The sequence below is a fragment of the Bos grunniens genome, chromosome 7 (genome assembly GCF_055505025.1).
Source record: "Bos grunniens cultivar Pamir isolate PY7600 chromosome 7, Bosgru_T2T1.0, whole genome shotgun sequence".
NCBI lineage: Eukaryota > Metazoa > Chordata > Mammalia > Artiodactyla > Bovidae > Bos > Bos grunniens.
In genome coordinates, this window is record NC_141171.1 from 109610838 (window position 1) to 109625170 (window position 14333).

Sequence of the window (14333 nt, forward strand, 5' to 3'; positions counted from 1 at the left end):
TCATGATGTACTCTGCATAGAAGTTAAATAAGCAGGGTGACAATATACAGCCTTGACGTACTCCTTTTCCTATTTGGAACCAGTCTGTTGTTCCATGTCTAGTTCTAACTGTTGCTTCTTGACCTGCATACATATTTCTCAAGAGGCAGATCAGGTGGTCTGGTATTCCCATCTCTTTCAGAATTTCCCACAGTTTATTGTGATCTGGATAGTCAAAGGCTTTGGCATAATCAATTAAGCAGAAATAGATGTTTTTCTGGAACTCTCTTCCTTTTTCCATGATCCAGCAGATGTTGGCAATTTGATCTCTGGTTCCTCTGCCTTTTCTAAAACCAGCTTGTACATCTGGAAGTTCATGGTTCGCATATTGCTGAAGCCTGGCTTGGAGAATTTTGAGCATTACTTTACTAGCGTGTGAGATGAGTACAATTGTGTGGTAGTTTGAGCATTCTTTGGCATTACCTTTCTTTGGGATTGGAATGAAAACTGACCTTTTCCAGTCCTGTGGCCACTGCTGAGTTTTCCAAATTTGCTGGCATATTGAGTGCAGCAGTTTCACAGTATCATATTTCAGGATTTAAAATAGCTCAACTGGAATTCCATCACCTCCACTAGCTTTGTTCATAGTGATGCTTTCTAAGGCACACTTGACTTCACATTCCAGGATGTCTGGCTCTAGGTCAGTGATCACACCATCATGATTATCTGGGTCATGAAGATCTTTTTTGTACAGTTCTTCTGTGTATTCTTGCCACCTCTTCTGAATATCTTCTGCTTCTGTTAGTCCATACCATTTCTGTCCTTTATTGAGCCCATCTTTGCATGAAATGTTCCCTTGGTATCTCTAATTTTCTTGAAGAGATCTCTAGTCTTTCCTATTCTGTTGTTTTCCTCTATTTCTTTGCATTGATCACTGAGGAAGGCTTTCTTATCTCTTCTTGCTATTCTTTGGAACTCTGCATTCAGAGGCTTATATGTTTCCTTTTATCCTTTGCTTTTCACTTCTCTTCTTTTCACAGCTATTTGTAAGGCCTCCCCAGACAGCCATTTTGCTTTTTAGCATTCTTTTTCCATGGGGATGGTCTTGATCCCTGTCTCCTGTACAATGTCACAAACCTCCGTCCAAAGCAATCTACAAATTTAATCCAATACCTATCAAATTATCAGTGATATTTTTCACAGAATTGGAACAAATAATTCCAAAATTTGTATAGAACCATGGGAGACCCCAAATGGCCAAAGCAGTCTTAAGAAAAAAGAACAAACCTGGAGGTATCATGCTTCCTGACTTCAGACTATATTACAAAAATGTTAGTCGCTCCATCATGTCAGGCTCTGCGACCCCACAGACTATTGCCAGCCAGGCTCCTCTGTCCATGGGATTGCCCAGGCAAGAATACTGGAGTGGGTTGCCATTCCCTTCTCCAGGAGATCTTCCTGACCCAAGGATTGAACTGGGGTCAGTAATCAAAACAATATGCTAATGGCAGGAAAAAAAAAAAAAAAAAAACAGACATACTGATCAATGGCCAGAATAGAGAACCCAGAAAGAAACTATGCACAGATAGTCAATTAATTGATAACAAAGCAAGCAAAAATATGCATGGAGAAAAGGTAGTCTGTGAAAGAAGTGGTGTTGGAAAAAATTGGAAAGCTATGTAAAAGAATGAAATTTGAACATTTTCTTATACCTTATTCAAAATAAACTCAAAAAGAACTCTAGACCTAAAATGTAAGTCTAGAAACCATAAATCTCCTAGAAAAAATATAAGCAATACACTCTTTGATGTAAGTCTTGGCAGTGTTGCTTTGGATCTGTCTCTTCAAGCAAGAGAAACAAAAGTGAAATAAACAAATTGACCAAATTACACTTACATGCTTTTGCAGAGTGAAGAAAGACAACAACAAAACAAAAAGACAACCTACTGAATGGGAGAAGATATTGGCAAATGACGTGTCTGATAGGGGTTAATATCCAAAATACATAGAGTTCACAGCAGTCAGCATCAAGAGAAGAACTCAGTTAAAAAATGGGCATCAGATCTCACTAGACACACACACACACACACACACACACACGGCCAGCAGGCACATGAGGAGATGCTCAACATCACTAATCATTAGGGAAACGCAAACCAAAACCATGGTGAGATATACCTCACACGGGTCAGAGTGGCTGTCTTCAAAGAGGCAAGACATTATGAACACCAGTAAAGTTGTGGAAAAAAGGGAACCCCAGTATACTGTTGGTGGGAATGCAAATTGATAGTCACTATGGAAAACAGTATGAAGGTTCCTCAAAATATTAACACAACCACGAGCTATAGTCAGGCAATTCCACTTGAGTATACATCCCAAGAAAACAAAAGCACTAATTCAAAAAGATACAGGTATTCTAATGTTCATGGCAACATTATTTACATTAGCTGAGAACTGGGAGCACCCTAAGTGTCCATCAACAGATGAATGGATAAAGATGATATGTATATATATATATATATATATAATATATTTTTCAGAGTGAAGAAAGACAACAGCAAAGCAAAATGACAACCTACTGAATGGGAGAAGACATTGGCAAATGATGTGTCTGATAGGAGTTAATATCCAAAATACACAAAGAGTTCACACAACTCAGTATCAAGAAAACAACTCAATTTAAAAATAAATATATATATTATATGTAATACATTCATATATGTATTAGTTATAGAAAAGAATGAAATTTTGTCATTTGCTACAACACAGATGGACATGAAGGGTATTATGCTTAGTGAAGTAAGTCAGAGAAAAACGAATACTGTATATTTTCACTTGCATATGAAATCTAAAAATTAAAACAAATAAATGTAAGAAATTCATCCTTATAAGAAATATAAGAAACAAATAAGCATATAAGAAAACAAACGGACCTATAGAGAATAAACGAGTGACTACTAGTCGGCAGGAGAGTGGGGCAGGGGCAAGAGAGGGGAGCCGAAGAAGAGGCACAGACTACCAGGTATGAAATAAGATACAAGGAAAACCTTCACAGCACGAAGAATGCGACCAGTATTTCAAAGTAACTTTAATGGGATATAATTTATAAAAATATCGATCACTACGCTTCATACCTGAAGTTAATATAGCACCATAAATCAAATCAACTTCAATAAAAAAGAATGGAATTGAAAAGCGGGGTGGAAAGGAGAGCCAGGAAGAGGAAGTAAAAATAGAATAGTAAATAATAAGATGTAGCAATAAACACAACTACATTCTAATGGCATTAAGTGCAAATAGAATAAGGATTCAAATGCAAGGTCAATAATTTTCAGGTTAAAAAAAAATACTGCTTCTCTAAAGATACATACATATAAGATTCAGAGAGCTTGAAATTTAAAAAAGGAAACAGATACTCCATGCAAATACTAGCCAAAAGGACCCTAATAAAAGAAAGGTATATTCATAATAGAAAAGATACAGTTTTTATAAAGAAGACCATTTCATCATGATGAGACTATTGTCCCTGAGTACACAATTAAACTAGAAATCAAAAATCATAAATATAACAACAAATCTCTGCAAAAGTAGCCATTAAAAAATCTTCAATAATCAATGGTTCAAAATAGAAGTAATAAGTATCAGTATCAAAAGAATCAAAACTTGTTTTTCATAAACTCTTGGCACGATGGACTAAAAAGAGAACAAAAGAGACATCATCATGACAGGTTCTAAATATGTTAAATATCACAGAAGGATATCTTGAACAATATTATAAAGTATCTTTAAAATGGAGATGGCATAGATAAATTCTTAGGAAGGAAAAAACCAACCAAAACTGAAGCAAAGAAAAATAAAGTCTAGGAAGACATACACCTGAAAATTTATTCTACAAATTAAAACCTTTTCTATAAGTATCCATGATCAAATGTCCTCACTTGGAAATTCTACAAAATTACTAAGGAATAAATCATGACAATAAGACAAAATTCTTCCAAAGAATAGAAAGAAAAAAAAAAGGATAACAAATTCCAAATACATTGTATTAGTTCAGCATAACTTTACTTATAAGAAAACATGATAAGAGAAACATTATGGGTGCAATATATTAAGCAAAATAATATCAAAACAAATACAGCCATATTAAAAACATTACTACAGCATCAACAAGTGTTTTTCTTACAGGAATGCAGTGACTATTCAACATAAGAAAATCAAACAATATAATCTGCACCAGTATCCACAGTCAAGTTACTTTACCTTTTGGGAAGCTTAAATGTCCTTATTTAATATAATACTTTCTTCATCAGTAAAATCAAGATTCAGCTCAGTTCAGTCGCTTAGATGTGTCCAATTCTTTGCAACCCCATGGACTGCAGCACGCCAGGCTTCCTGTCCTTCACTGTCTCCCGGAGTTTGCTCAAACTCATGTCCATTGAGTCAATGATGCCACCCAGCCATCTCATCCTCTGTCATCCCCTTCTCCTCCCACCTTCAGTCTTTCCCAGCATCAGGGTATTTTTCAGAGTCAGTTCTTCGCATCAGGTGGCCTAATATTGGAGCTTCAACTTTAGCATCAGTAATTCCAATGAACTTTCAGGACTGATTTCCTTTAGGATGGACTGGTTGGATCTCCTTGCTGTCCAAGGGACTCCAAAGAGTTTCTCCAACACCACTGTTCAAAAGCACCAACTCTTCAGTGCTCAGCTTTCTTTATGGTCTAACTCTCACATCCATACATGACTACTGGAAAAACCATAGCCTTGACTAGATGGACCTTTGCTGCCAAAGTAATGTGTCTGCTTTTTAATATACTGTCTAGGTTCATCATAGTTTTTCTTCCAAGGAGCAAGCATCTTTTAATTTCATGGCTGCAGTCACCATCTGCAGTGATTTTGGAGCCCAAGAAAAAAAAAGTCAGCCACTGTTTCCACTGTTTCCCCATCTCTGCCATGAAGTGATGGGACCAAATGCCATGATGTTTATTTTTTGAATGTTGAGTTTTAAGCCAACTTTTTCACTCTCCTCTTTCACTTTCATCAGGAGGCTGTTTAGTTCTTCTTCACTTTCTGCCGTAAGTGTGGTGTCATCTGCATATCTGAGGTTATTGATACTTCTCCCAGCAATCTTGATTCCAGCTTGTGCCTCATCCAACCCAGCATTTCCCTTGATGTACTCTGCATCTAAGTTAAATAAGCAGGTACATCCCTGAAACTCCAGTACTTTGGCCACCTCATGTGAAGAGTTGACTCATTGGAAAAGACTCTGATGCTTGGAGGGATTGGGGGCAGGAGGAGAAGGGGACGACAGAGGATGAGATGGATGGATGGCATCACTGACTCGATGGACGTGAGTCTGGGTGAACTCCAGGAGTTGGTGATGGACAGGGAGGCCTGGCGTGCTGTGATTCATGGGGTCGCAAAAAGTCGGACACAACTGAGCGACTGAATTGAACAGCCTTGACGTACTCCTTTCCCAGTTTGGAACCAGTCTGTTGTTCCATGTCCAGTTCTAACTGTTGCTTCTTCACCTGCATACAGATTTCTCAAGAGGCAGGTCAGGTGGTCTGGTATCCCCATCTCTTGAAGAATTTTCCACAGTTTATTGTGATCCACACAGTCAAAGGCTTTGGTATTGTCAATAAAGCAGAAGTAGATGTTTTTCTGGAACTCTCTCACTTTTTTGATGATTGAACAGATGTTGGCAATTTGCTTTCTGGTTCCTCTGCCTTTTCTAAATCCAGCTTGAACATCTGGAAGTTGTCATTTCATGTACTGTTGAAGCCTGGCTTGGAGAACTTTGAGCATTACTTTAGTATTGTGTGAGATGAGTGCAATTGTGCAGTACTTTGAACAATCTTTGGTGTTGCCTTTCTTCGGGATTGGAATGAAAACTGACCTTTTCCAGTCCTGTGGCCACTGCTGAGTTTTCCAAATTTGCTGGCATATTGAGTACAGCACTTTCACAGCATTGTCTTTTAGGATTTGGAATAGCTAAACTGGAATCCCATCACCTCCACTAGCTTTGTTCATAGTGATGCTTCCTAAAGCCCACTTGACTTCACATTCCAGGATGTCTGGCTCTAGGTCAGTGATCACACCATTGTGATTATCTGGGTCATGAAGATCTTTTTTGTACAGTTCTTCTGTGTATTCTTGCCACCTCTTCTGAATATCTTCTGCTTCTGTTAGGTCCATACCATATCTGTCTTTTATTGTGCCATCTTTGCATGAAATGTTCCTTTGGTATCTCTAGTTTTCTTGAAGAGATCTCTAGTCTTTTCTATTCTGCTGTTTTCCTCTATTTCTTTGCATTAATCACTGAGGAAGGCTTTCTTATCTCTCCTTTCTATTCTTCAGAACTCTGCATTCAGATGGCTATATCTTTCCTTTTGTCCTTTGCCTTTCATTTCTCTTTTTTTCTAATAAACCCCTCAGGTCTCTCTCTCTCTCTTTTTTTTCTCATAAACTCTTTTTCCCCCCACTTCTCTTCTTTTCTCATTCTTTTTGAATTTCCTCTTTTCTCATGAAGTTCTTTTCTCATGAATTCCCCAGGTTGGTAGGTACTCAATATGCTTCCAGAGAAGAGTGGAGAAATAGCTCCAGAAAGAATGAAGAGGCTGAGTCAAAATGAAAACAACACCCAGTTGTAGATGTGACTGGTGATGGAAGTAAAGTCTGATGCTGTAAAGGGAACAATATTGCATAGGAACCTGGAATGTTACATCCATGAATCAAGGTAAATTGGAAGTGGTCAAACAGGAGATGGTGAGAGGGTAACAGGCAGGAAGGCCAGGGGTCTCCAAATGGAGGAAATAGCCTGCAAGTGTCAGACATTTTTATCTCTCTTAAGTGGCAGGAGGAAACAAACTAATGATATTTTTTTCTTCTCTATACAAATTTAAAAGGAGGTTTCAGAGGGATGGTATGGGGAGGGAGGAGGGAGGAGGGTTCAGGATGGGGAGCACATGTATACCTGTGATGGATTCATTTTGATATTTGGCAAAACTAATACAATTATGTAAAGTTTAAAAATAAAATAAAATTTAAAAAAAATAAAAAAATAAAAGGAGGTTTCTCTTAAAATACTGTGTTGCCATAATAACACCTGTTTTCACCTGAAGTTAACTATTCTCAAACCTAAAAATAACTAATGCATTTTTCTTATGGAAATGTTTGTCTTAAGCTATGCTCATGTGCTATGCATTTACCCCAAACTCTGTCCTCAAGTCGGTTCCGCCTAATGGCTCAGAACCTACTTGACAAACCAGTATGTTATACTCAGATATTGTTTCCTTAATCTATGTAAATGAAACTGTATAGTAGTCTGTCCTTCTGCAAGATTCAAGTTAATCATTTTATGGCCTGGGATGAACCTTTTGGTGCCAAGATTATCCCAAAATGCATCTTATGGGTGAGAGGCCTGGTGCCATTCTGAGTTTTAAGACATTCCTTTCTTTCATTAACAGACTGCTAGTGAGTTATATTGGAGAAGGCAATGGCACCCCACTCCAGTACTCTTGCCTGGAAAATCCCATGGATGGAGGAGGCTGGTAGGCTGCAGTCCATGGGGTCGCTAGGAGTCGGACACGACTGAGCGACTTCACTTTCCCTTTTCACTTTCATACATTGGAGAAGGAAATGGCAACCCACTCCAGTGTTCTTGCCTGGAGAATCCCAGGGACGGGGGAGCCTGGTGGGCTGCCATCTTTAGGGTCGCACAGAGTCGGACAGGACTGAAGTGACTTAGCATAGCATAGCATAGTGAGTTATATAACATCTAGCTGAAGACTAGCAGGGGGATACTCTTTCTGCCCCCTTCTGATGCCTATGTCAGAAGCTTTCTGTATCTCCTTTATACTTTAATAAAACTTTATTACACAAAAGCTCTGAGTGATCAAGCCTTGTCTCTGGCCCTGGATTGAATTCTTCTCCTCTGGAGGCCAAGAATCCCAGTGTCTTTTCATTCAGCAACAACCTTTCAATGGCAAGAGTGAACATCGACATTTTAGCAATCAGTGAACTAAAATGGACTAGAAAGGGTGACTTTAACTCAGATGATCACTATATCTACTACTGCGGGTAAGAATCCCTTAGAAGAAATAGATAGCCATCTTAGTCAACAAGAGTCTGAAATGCAGTACTTGGATGCAATCTCAAAAATCACAGAAGGATCTCTGTTTGTTTGCAAGGCAAGCCATTCAATATCACAGTAATCCAAGTCTTTGCCCCAAACAGTAACGCTGAAGAAGCTGAAGTTAAACAGTTTTATGATGACCTACAAGATCTTCTAGAATTAACACCAAAAAAGATGTCCTTTTCATTATAGGTGAGTGGAATGCAAAAGTAGGAAATCAAGAGATACCTAGAGTAACAGGCAAGTTTAGCCTTGGAGTACAGAATGAAGCAGGGCAAAGGCTAGTAAAGTTTTGCCAAGAGAACACACTGGTCATAGCAAACACCCTCTTCCAACAACACAAGAGAAGACTCTAAACATGGACATCCCCAAATGGTCAACAGCAAAATCAGACTGATTATATTCTTTTCAGCCGAAGATGGAAAAGCTCTATACAGTCAGCAAATCAAGACTGGGAGCCGACTGTGGCTCAGATCATGAACTCCTTAGTGCCAAATTCAGACTTAAATTGAAGAAAGTACAGAAAACCACTAGACCTCTCAGGTATGACCTAAATCAAATCCCTTTTGATATACAGTGGAAGTGACAAGTATATTCAAGTGATTAGATCTGATAGACAGAGTGTCTGATGAACTATGGACAGAGGTTCATAACTTTGTACTATAGGTGCCTATCAAAACCATCCCCAAGAAAAGCAATACTGTAACAATTTATACATCATATGAGGCTTTTTTGAGGATTAAATAATGAATGCATGTAAAGTGTTTAGCACATAGTACACAGGAAATGCCCAACAAATCTTAGTTATTACTACTAGTGCCTTTTAAGAAATAATTATGAAAGGAGACTTCCCTGGGGGTCCAATGATCAAGAATCTGTCTTGCAATGCAGGGGAAGCAGGTTCCATCTCTGGTCAGGGAACTAAGATTCCACACACTGTGGAACAACCAAGCCTCCATGTTCTGAGCCCACAAGTTCTGGAGCCCATGCAAAACAACTAGAGAGTCTGTATGCTGCAACAGCTGAACCTGCGTGCCACAACCAGAGAGTCCGTGTGCTGCAATGAAACAGCCACTTAACGCAATTAGATCCCACACACCACAGCTAAGACCCAGTGCAGCCAAACAAAATAATTAAATACTAAAAAATAAGTATGAAAGAAATAACATTTTCACTGAACATTGTAGAAGACTCAAATCTCATTTATTTAGTGCTCAATTAGAAAACTCCTACTACATTAGGAAAAAAAAAAAAAACACCACTCCAAAACTTAAAGGCTTAACACAAACATTTGCTTAGTTCCCCGGTGCCAAGGCCAACAAGTAGAGCTGGGCATGGCAGAATGTGTCTTCTGCTCTCATGTGTGTGTCTGTGATCCGTTGTTAGGTCAGGTTGTTGTTCAGTCGCTCAGTCGTGTCGGACTCTTTGCAACCCCATGGATGGCAGCACGTCAGGTTTCCTCTCGTTTGCTGTCTCCGGAGTTTGCTCAAATTCATGTCCATGGAGTCAGTGACGCCATTCAACCATCTTGTCCTTGTCGTCCCCTTCTCTGTCTGCCTTCAATCTTTCCCAGCATCAGGGTCTTTTCCAGTGAGTTGGCTGTTCACATCAGGTGGCCCAAAGGATTGGAGCTTCAGCTTCAGCATCAGTCCTTCCAATGAATATTCAGGACTGATTTCCTTTAGGATTCAGTTGTTTGATCTCCTTGCAGTCCAAGGGACTCTCAAGAATCTTCTCCAACACCATAGTTTGAAAGCATCAATACCTTGGTGCTCACTCTTCTTTATGGCCCAACTCTCACATCCATACATGACTACTGGAAAAATCAGCTGGCCAGGGACCAGCTAGTTTTGAGATGGGGACATTGAAAAACTAGGATGGCTTGTCTCTCTGCCATGTTGTCTCACATCTACCTGGTTAACTCTGACTTATTTACATATCAGTTACAGGGTCCCAGAAAACAAGAAAGGGCAAGCACCAATATATAAGCATTTTTCAAATCTCTACTTATGTAACATTCAGTTCAGTTCAGTTCAGTCGCTCAGTCGTGTCCGACTCTTTGCGACCCCATGAATCGCAGCACACCAGGCCTCCCTGTCCATCACCAACTCCCGGAGTTCATTCAGACTCATGTCCATCGAGTCAGTGATGCCATCCAGCCATCTCATCCTCTGTCGTCCCCTTCTCCTCCTGCCCCCAATCCCTCCCAGCATCAGAGTCTTTTCCAATGAGTCTTGTTTAAATTAGGTCACCTGGTCAAGCCAAGAATTTGAGTGTGGAAAGAAGGATATGATATAGCGACCCTTGAATAAACTGGGGACAATTACTCTAACAGTGTTCCACAAGTTCCAAAGCAAAATTACCAAACCATTAAAATCCAGTAAGAACAACCTATTTTCTCCTCAAACGGTTTTCTTAAGATCTCCAGTTTTATAAAATCATCCTTTAGTCCCTAAGACCTTACCTTGGTAACCCAAACATGCCTTTCAAATTTAATGCCTAATATTGCCCAGTCCAAACTTTCTTCCTCAACTAGAGAAAGTAAGCCAATGACTTTCTCTTAAAAGGTCCTAATTTATTTTTGGCTCATACCATTTCCTTATCTTAAAGATGTCCTTTGACCCTCTCCCTTTCGATCATTTCATGTAACTCATCATTTACGTTTCCAGCTCATATACTACTTAAACAATAATGTGTTCCTCATTAATATAAGAAAAAAGAGACCAAACATTTATGTGAGCTTCCGTTCATGCCATGAACTTTTACGGAGCCAGTCACGCATAGAATGTTCCTTTTGTACTACTCCTTATCTTCTAAAGAATAGGTATTCTGGATGAAACATAAAATTTACTGTGTAAAGGTTATTTATTGGACATCCTTGCTTCTTCCATAGAATTTAGTATGATAAAATTAATTTAGTAAGTACTCATATTTGCTTCATATTTTTTACTGTTCTTAGTGAGAACTTTTATATAATTTCTCACTTTACATACTCATATATCTCAATATTAAATAAGAGAATCAAACTAAATTAAGTGATATTTAACCAACTAGATATTTTCTAATTTATCATTTATATCATTACTTATATTGTTTAATAATTCAAATCTGTCTAGCTGTCTCTAGTTAACCTATATATGAAACAGGTCTATAGTAAATTATTCCTTTTGTTAGACTACCTAATACAAATTAAGCTTGTTTTATATTAAATATGTATTACACATAAATTGATATAACTGCTTTTACAAATCTTTAATTTAGATTTTTCTGTAGGGAAAGCGTGCCTTCCTCACATACTGACTATTTAAAATGAATGAAAGCATCCCTTGGAAGTCTCACTAAGCACCGAAAACTAATTAGCACATCTAGCGGTTAAGCTTTTGTTTATTCCTTTATTCTCAGAACTGAATGCTTGAGTAATAAGGTCTTCACTTGGATCTAGCATCTAAAAAATATTTGCCATGTCTGATTAAGTGACTTACGAATTTCAAATGTAATTATCTATAGAAATTTAGTAAAATTTTGAAGAAAGAAGCTATCTTACACCAAGTGATTGGCCTTGAAAACAGGCTTATAAATAGAATTCTAATTCTAGAAATGACAAATTTGAGTTAGCTCACTCATGTAGTTACAATATAATTCACTGGAGATATGAAATGGCATGTGAAAATAGGTACAAAACCAGATAAGAACATAAGTAACTGAAAGAATCATGGAAGCAGGAAAAAAAGAAAATAATAAGACCGAATAAGATGCATTGATCATCCTCTATTTCTCTTAGAAAATGGCTAAAAATTTGACTATTTTTTTAAGCTTCAGTAAGTATCTTATACAAAATAAAATCAATAATAAGGTTCAGAAAGCACATGGAGGATTTATTTCCTATAACCCAGTAAAGAGAATACTGGGTGATACAGTGGTCATCACTGTAATAGGTACGATGATTTTCTCTGTTTCTCTTCTCTTTTTTCTGTGTTCCTCACTCCAAAACCAAGGAAAAGCTAAAGCAAACTGCATAAAAGCAAGTCCATGAAATCCAAAACAATGTAGCTTAAAAGGGCAGCAATTTGATTGGCTTTTTCCTCGAAAAAAAAAAAAAAAAATTAGAAATCTAGAGAAAAGAATGGACTACATGTTTTCATATTGTCCTCCATAAAGATCATTACTCCAAATCAGATGTATAATTCAAAAACAAAGAGTTTAAGGTTTTGTTTTCCACTAAGGATCTGGCACCCCACTCCAGTACTCTTGCCTGGAAAATCCCATGGACTGAGGAGCCTGGTAGGCTGTAGTCCATGGGGTTGCGAAGAGTCGTACACGACTGAGCAACTTCACTTTCACTTTTCACTTTCATGCGTTGGAGAGGGAAATGGCAACCCACTCCAGTGTTCTTGCCTGGAGAATCCCAGGGACAGGGGAGCCTGGCAGGCTGCCATCTATGGGGTCGCACAGAGTCAGACATGACTGAAGCGACTTAGCAGCAGCAGCAAGGATCTGAAGTGTAGATATTCTGTATTGTGATAATGGCCTACTCATACACTTGGACAATCAATTAAGCAGAGTGAATCATTATTTGCTTTTCTTGTTAACATCAACACACCCTTAATTATTAGAAAACAGGATATGAACAGTGTTAGGAATAATCATATCTGTGAAAGCTAGAAAGAACCAGAACTTTCAGGGACAGAAAAACAGTATACTTTAGGATAACAAATTAACCTGTTTCAAAATAAGACATGAAGAGGGGGGGGAAAATTTGATGGAGTTTTGAAATATCATAGGTATCACATGCATTAAAAAAATCACTGGAAAATCATATTCGTATTTTATGAAGAATGGATAGCTAGTTTCAAAGTGATTTTACATATATATTCAAACAGAATGGAAAAACCAAGAATTTGTAAAACATATTTTTAACTTTAAAGAAAAAGACATTAGATGTAGTGAGTCCAAATTTGTGACTTATATTGTCTGATGCTGGAAAGGTAAACTTATAAATTAAGAAAACTAAATAATTTATTATCCAAATTGAGACACTTTTAAGAATGAATTAATCCACTACTAATAAGAAAGCTGGAAAATTAGGCATAGAGCCAGGCTAACCTCGACAAATTAGAATGTACAGGCAGCCTAGTTAGAGTTGTGTCTTGAAGTCACAAGCCCAAAGCAGAACAATTACTCTTTCCCAAAATTAACTCCTTTCTTGAAGCTGCTTAATCAGAAGACTGCCAACTCTCTTCTTTAACTAAAATTAGGTCAGTATTAAATTTTGTAAATTGTGTTCTCAATTGTGAATCACTGATACACACTGATTATGGATATTCAGAGATAAAGGACAAATGCTTCCTGGTGATAAAATTTCCTATTGATTACCCAGCGTATTATCTTACTTGAGCAATATTTACTGCATTACAGATTCGCCCATCTTTCTCACGATCCTTTGTTTTCTGTAACATTTGCCATATTTTGTTCCTAAGTCCATCCTGCTCTTTATCTCCCCGAAGTTCCCATGACATTTTCACCAGGTTGTACAGTAGGCCATAGCGTCCAGCCCATTTCACTTGGTCACCTGTTTAAAAAGAAACATTTTGGGGGGAAGATGTTTTATTCATCTTACTAATGCATGTTATTGTGAAAAAAGAAGACACTTAACTTTATTAATATTTTAAAGTTTTAAATTCTGAGCTTTGGAATTTTTTTTTTACCCATGATTACTTTTACTCCTTTAATTTTTTTTATTTTTTTTTACTCCTTTAATTTTAAAACATCTCACAGATGATTTAAAAACTTCTAACCATATGAAAAGTTACTTACACCTAACTAATATTATACCTCATAAATTAAAAAGTTAAAAGATAAACTCTTAACTATGTACTGTAAACACACTTTTGGAATTCAAATAAAGAGGAATTAGTTTAAGGCAATATAAATACAGACCACCATGGTGAATTTTTTAATAAATCAGTGAAATAGGAGAAAAATCCTGCCTGTTATAAAAATGATCAAACTCCTTGAAATATGGCATCTGAATCAAGAAAAAAGCTTTAAAAGTAATGTGAAAAGCACACAAAAACTACTGATGTAATTATAAGCTGGAGATTTTTTTAAGTAATAGATACATAAATCAAATGAAATAGGGGAAGGGAGTAATTAATTCAGAAGAGGTTTTTTAAAAGTCTAATACACTTCTCCTTCTAAAAATTATATACCAATTAGCA

At 37.4% G+C, this 14333-nt stretch overlaps 1 protein-coding gene across 21 annotated transcripts in view; it reads right to left on the reverse strand.

The window, feature by feature from the left end:
- The window catches only part of TMEM232 (transmembrane protein 232), a 274263-nt gene that overhangs the window by 131941 nt on the left and 127989 nt on the right, over positions 1–14333 (reverse strand). For all 21 annotated transcript variants that reach the window (XM_086413382.1, XM_086413380.1, XM_086413381.1 and 18 more), the window contains one exon: positions 13506–13684. In XM_086413382.1, the coding sequence (XP_086269508.1) occupies positions 13506–13684 (179 nt within the window). The remainder of the gene's footprint in view (positions 1–13505; positions 13685–14333) is intronic.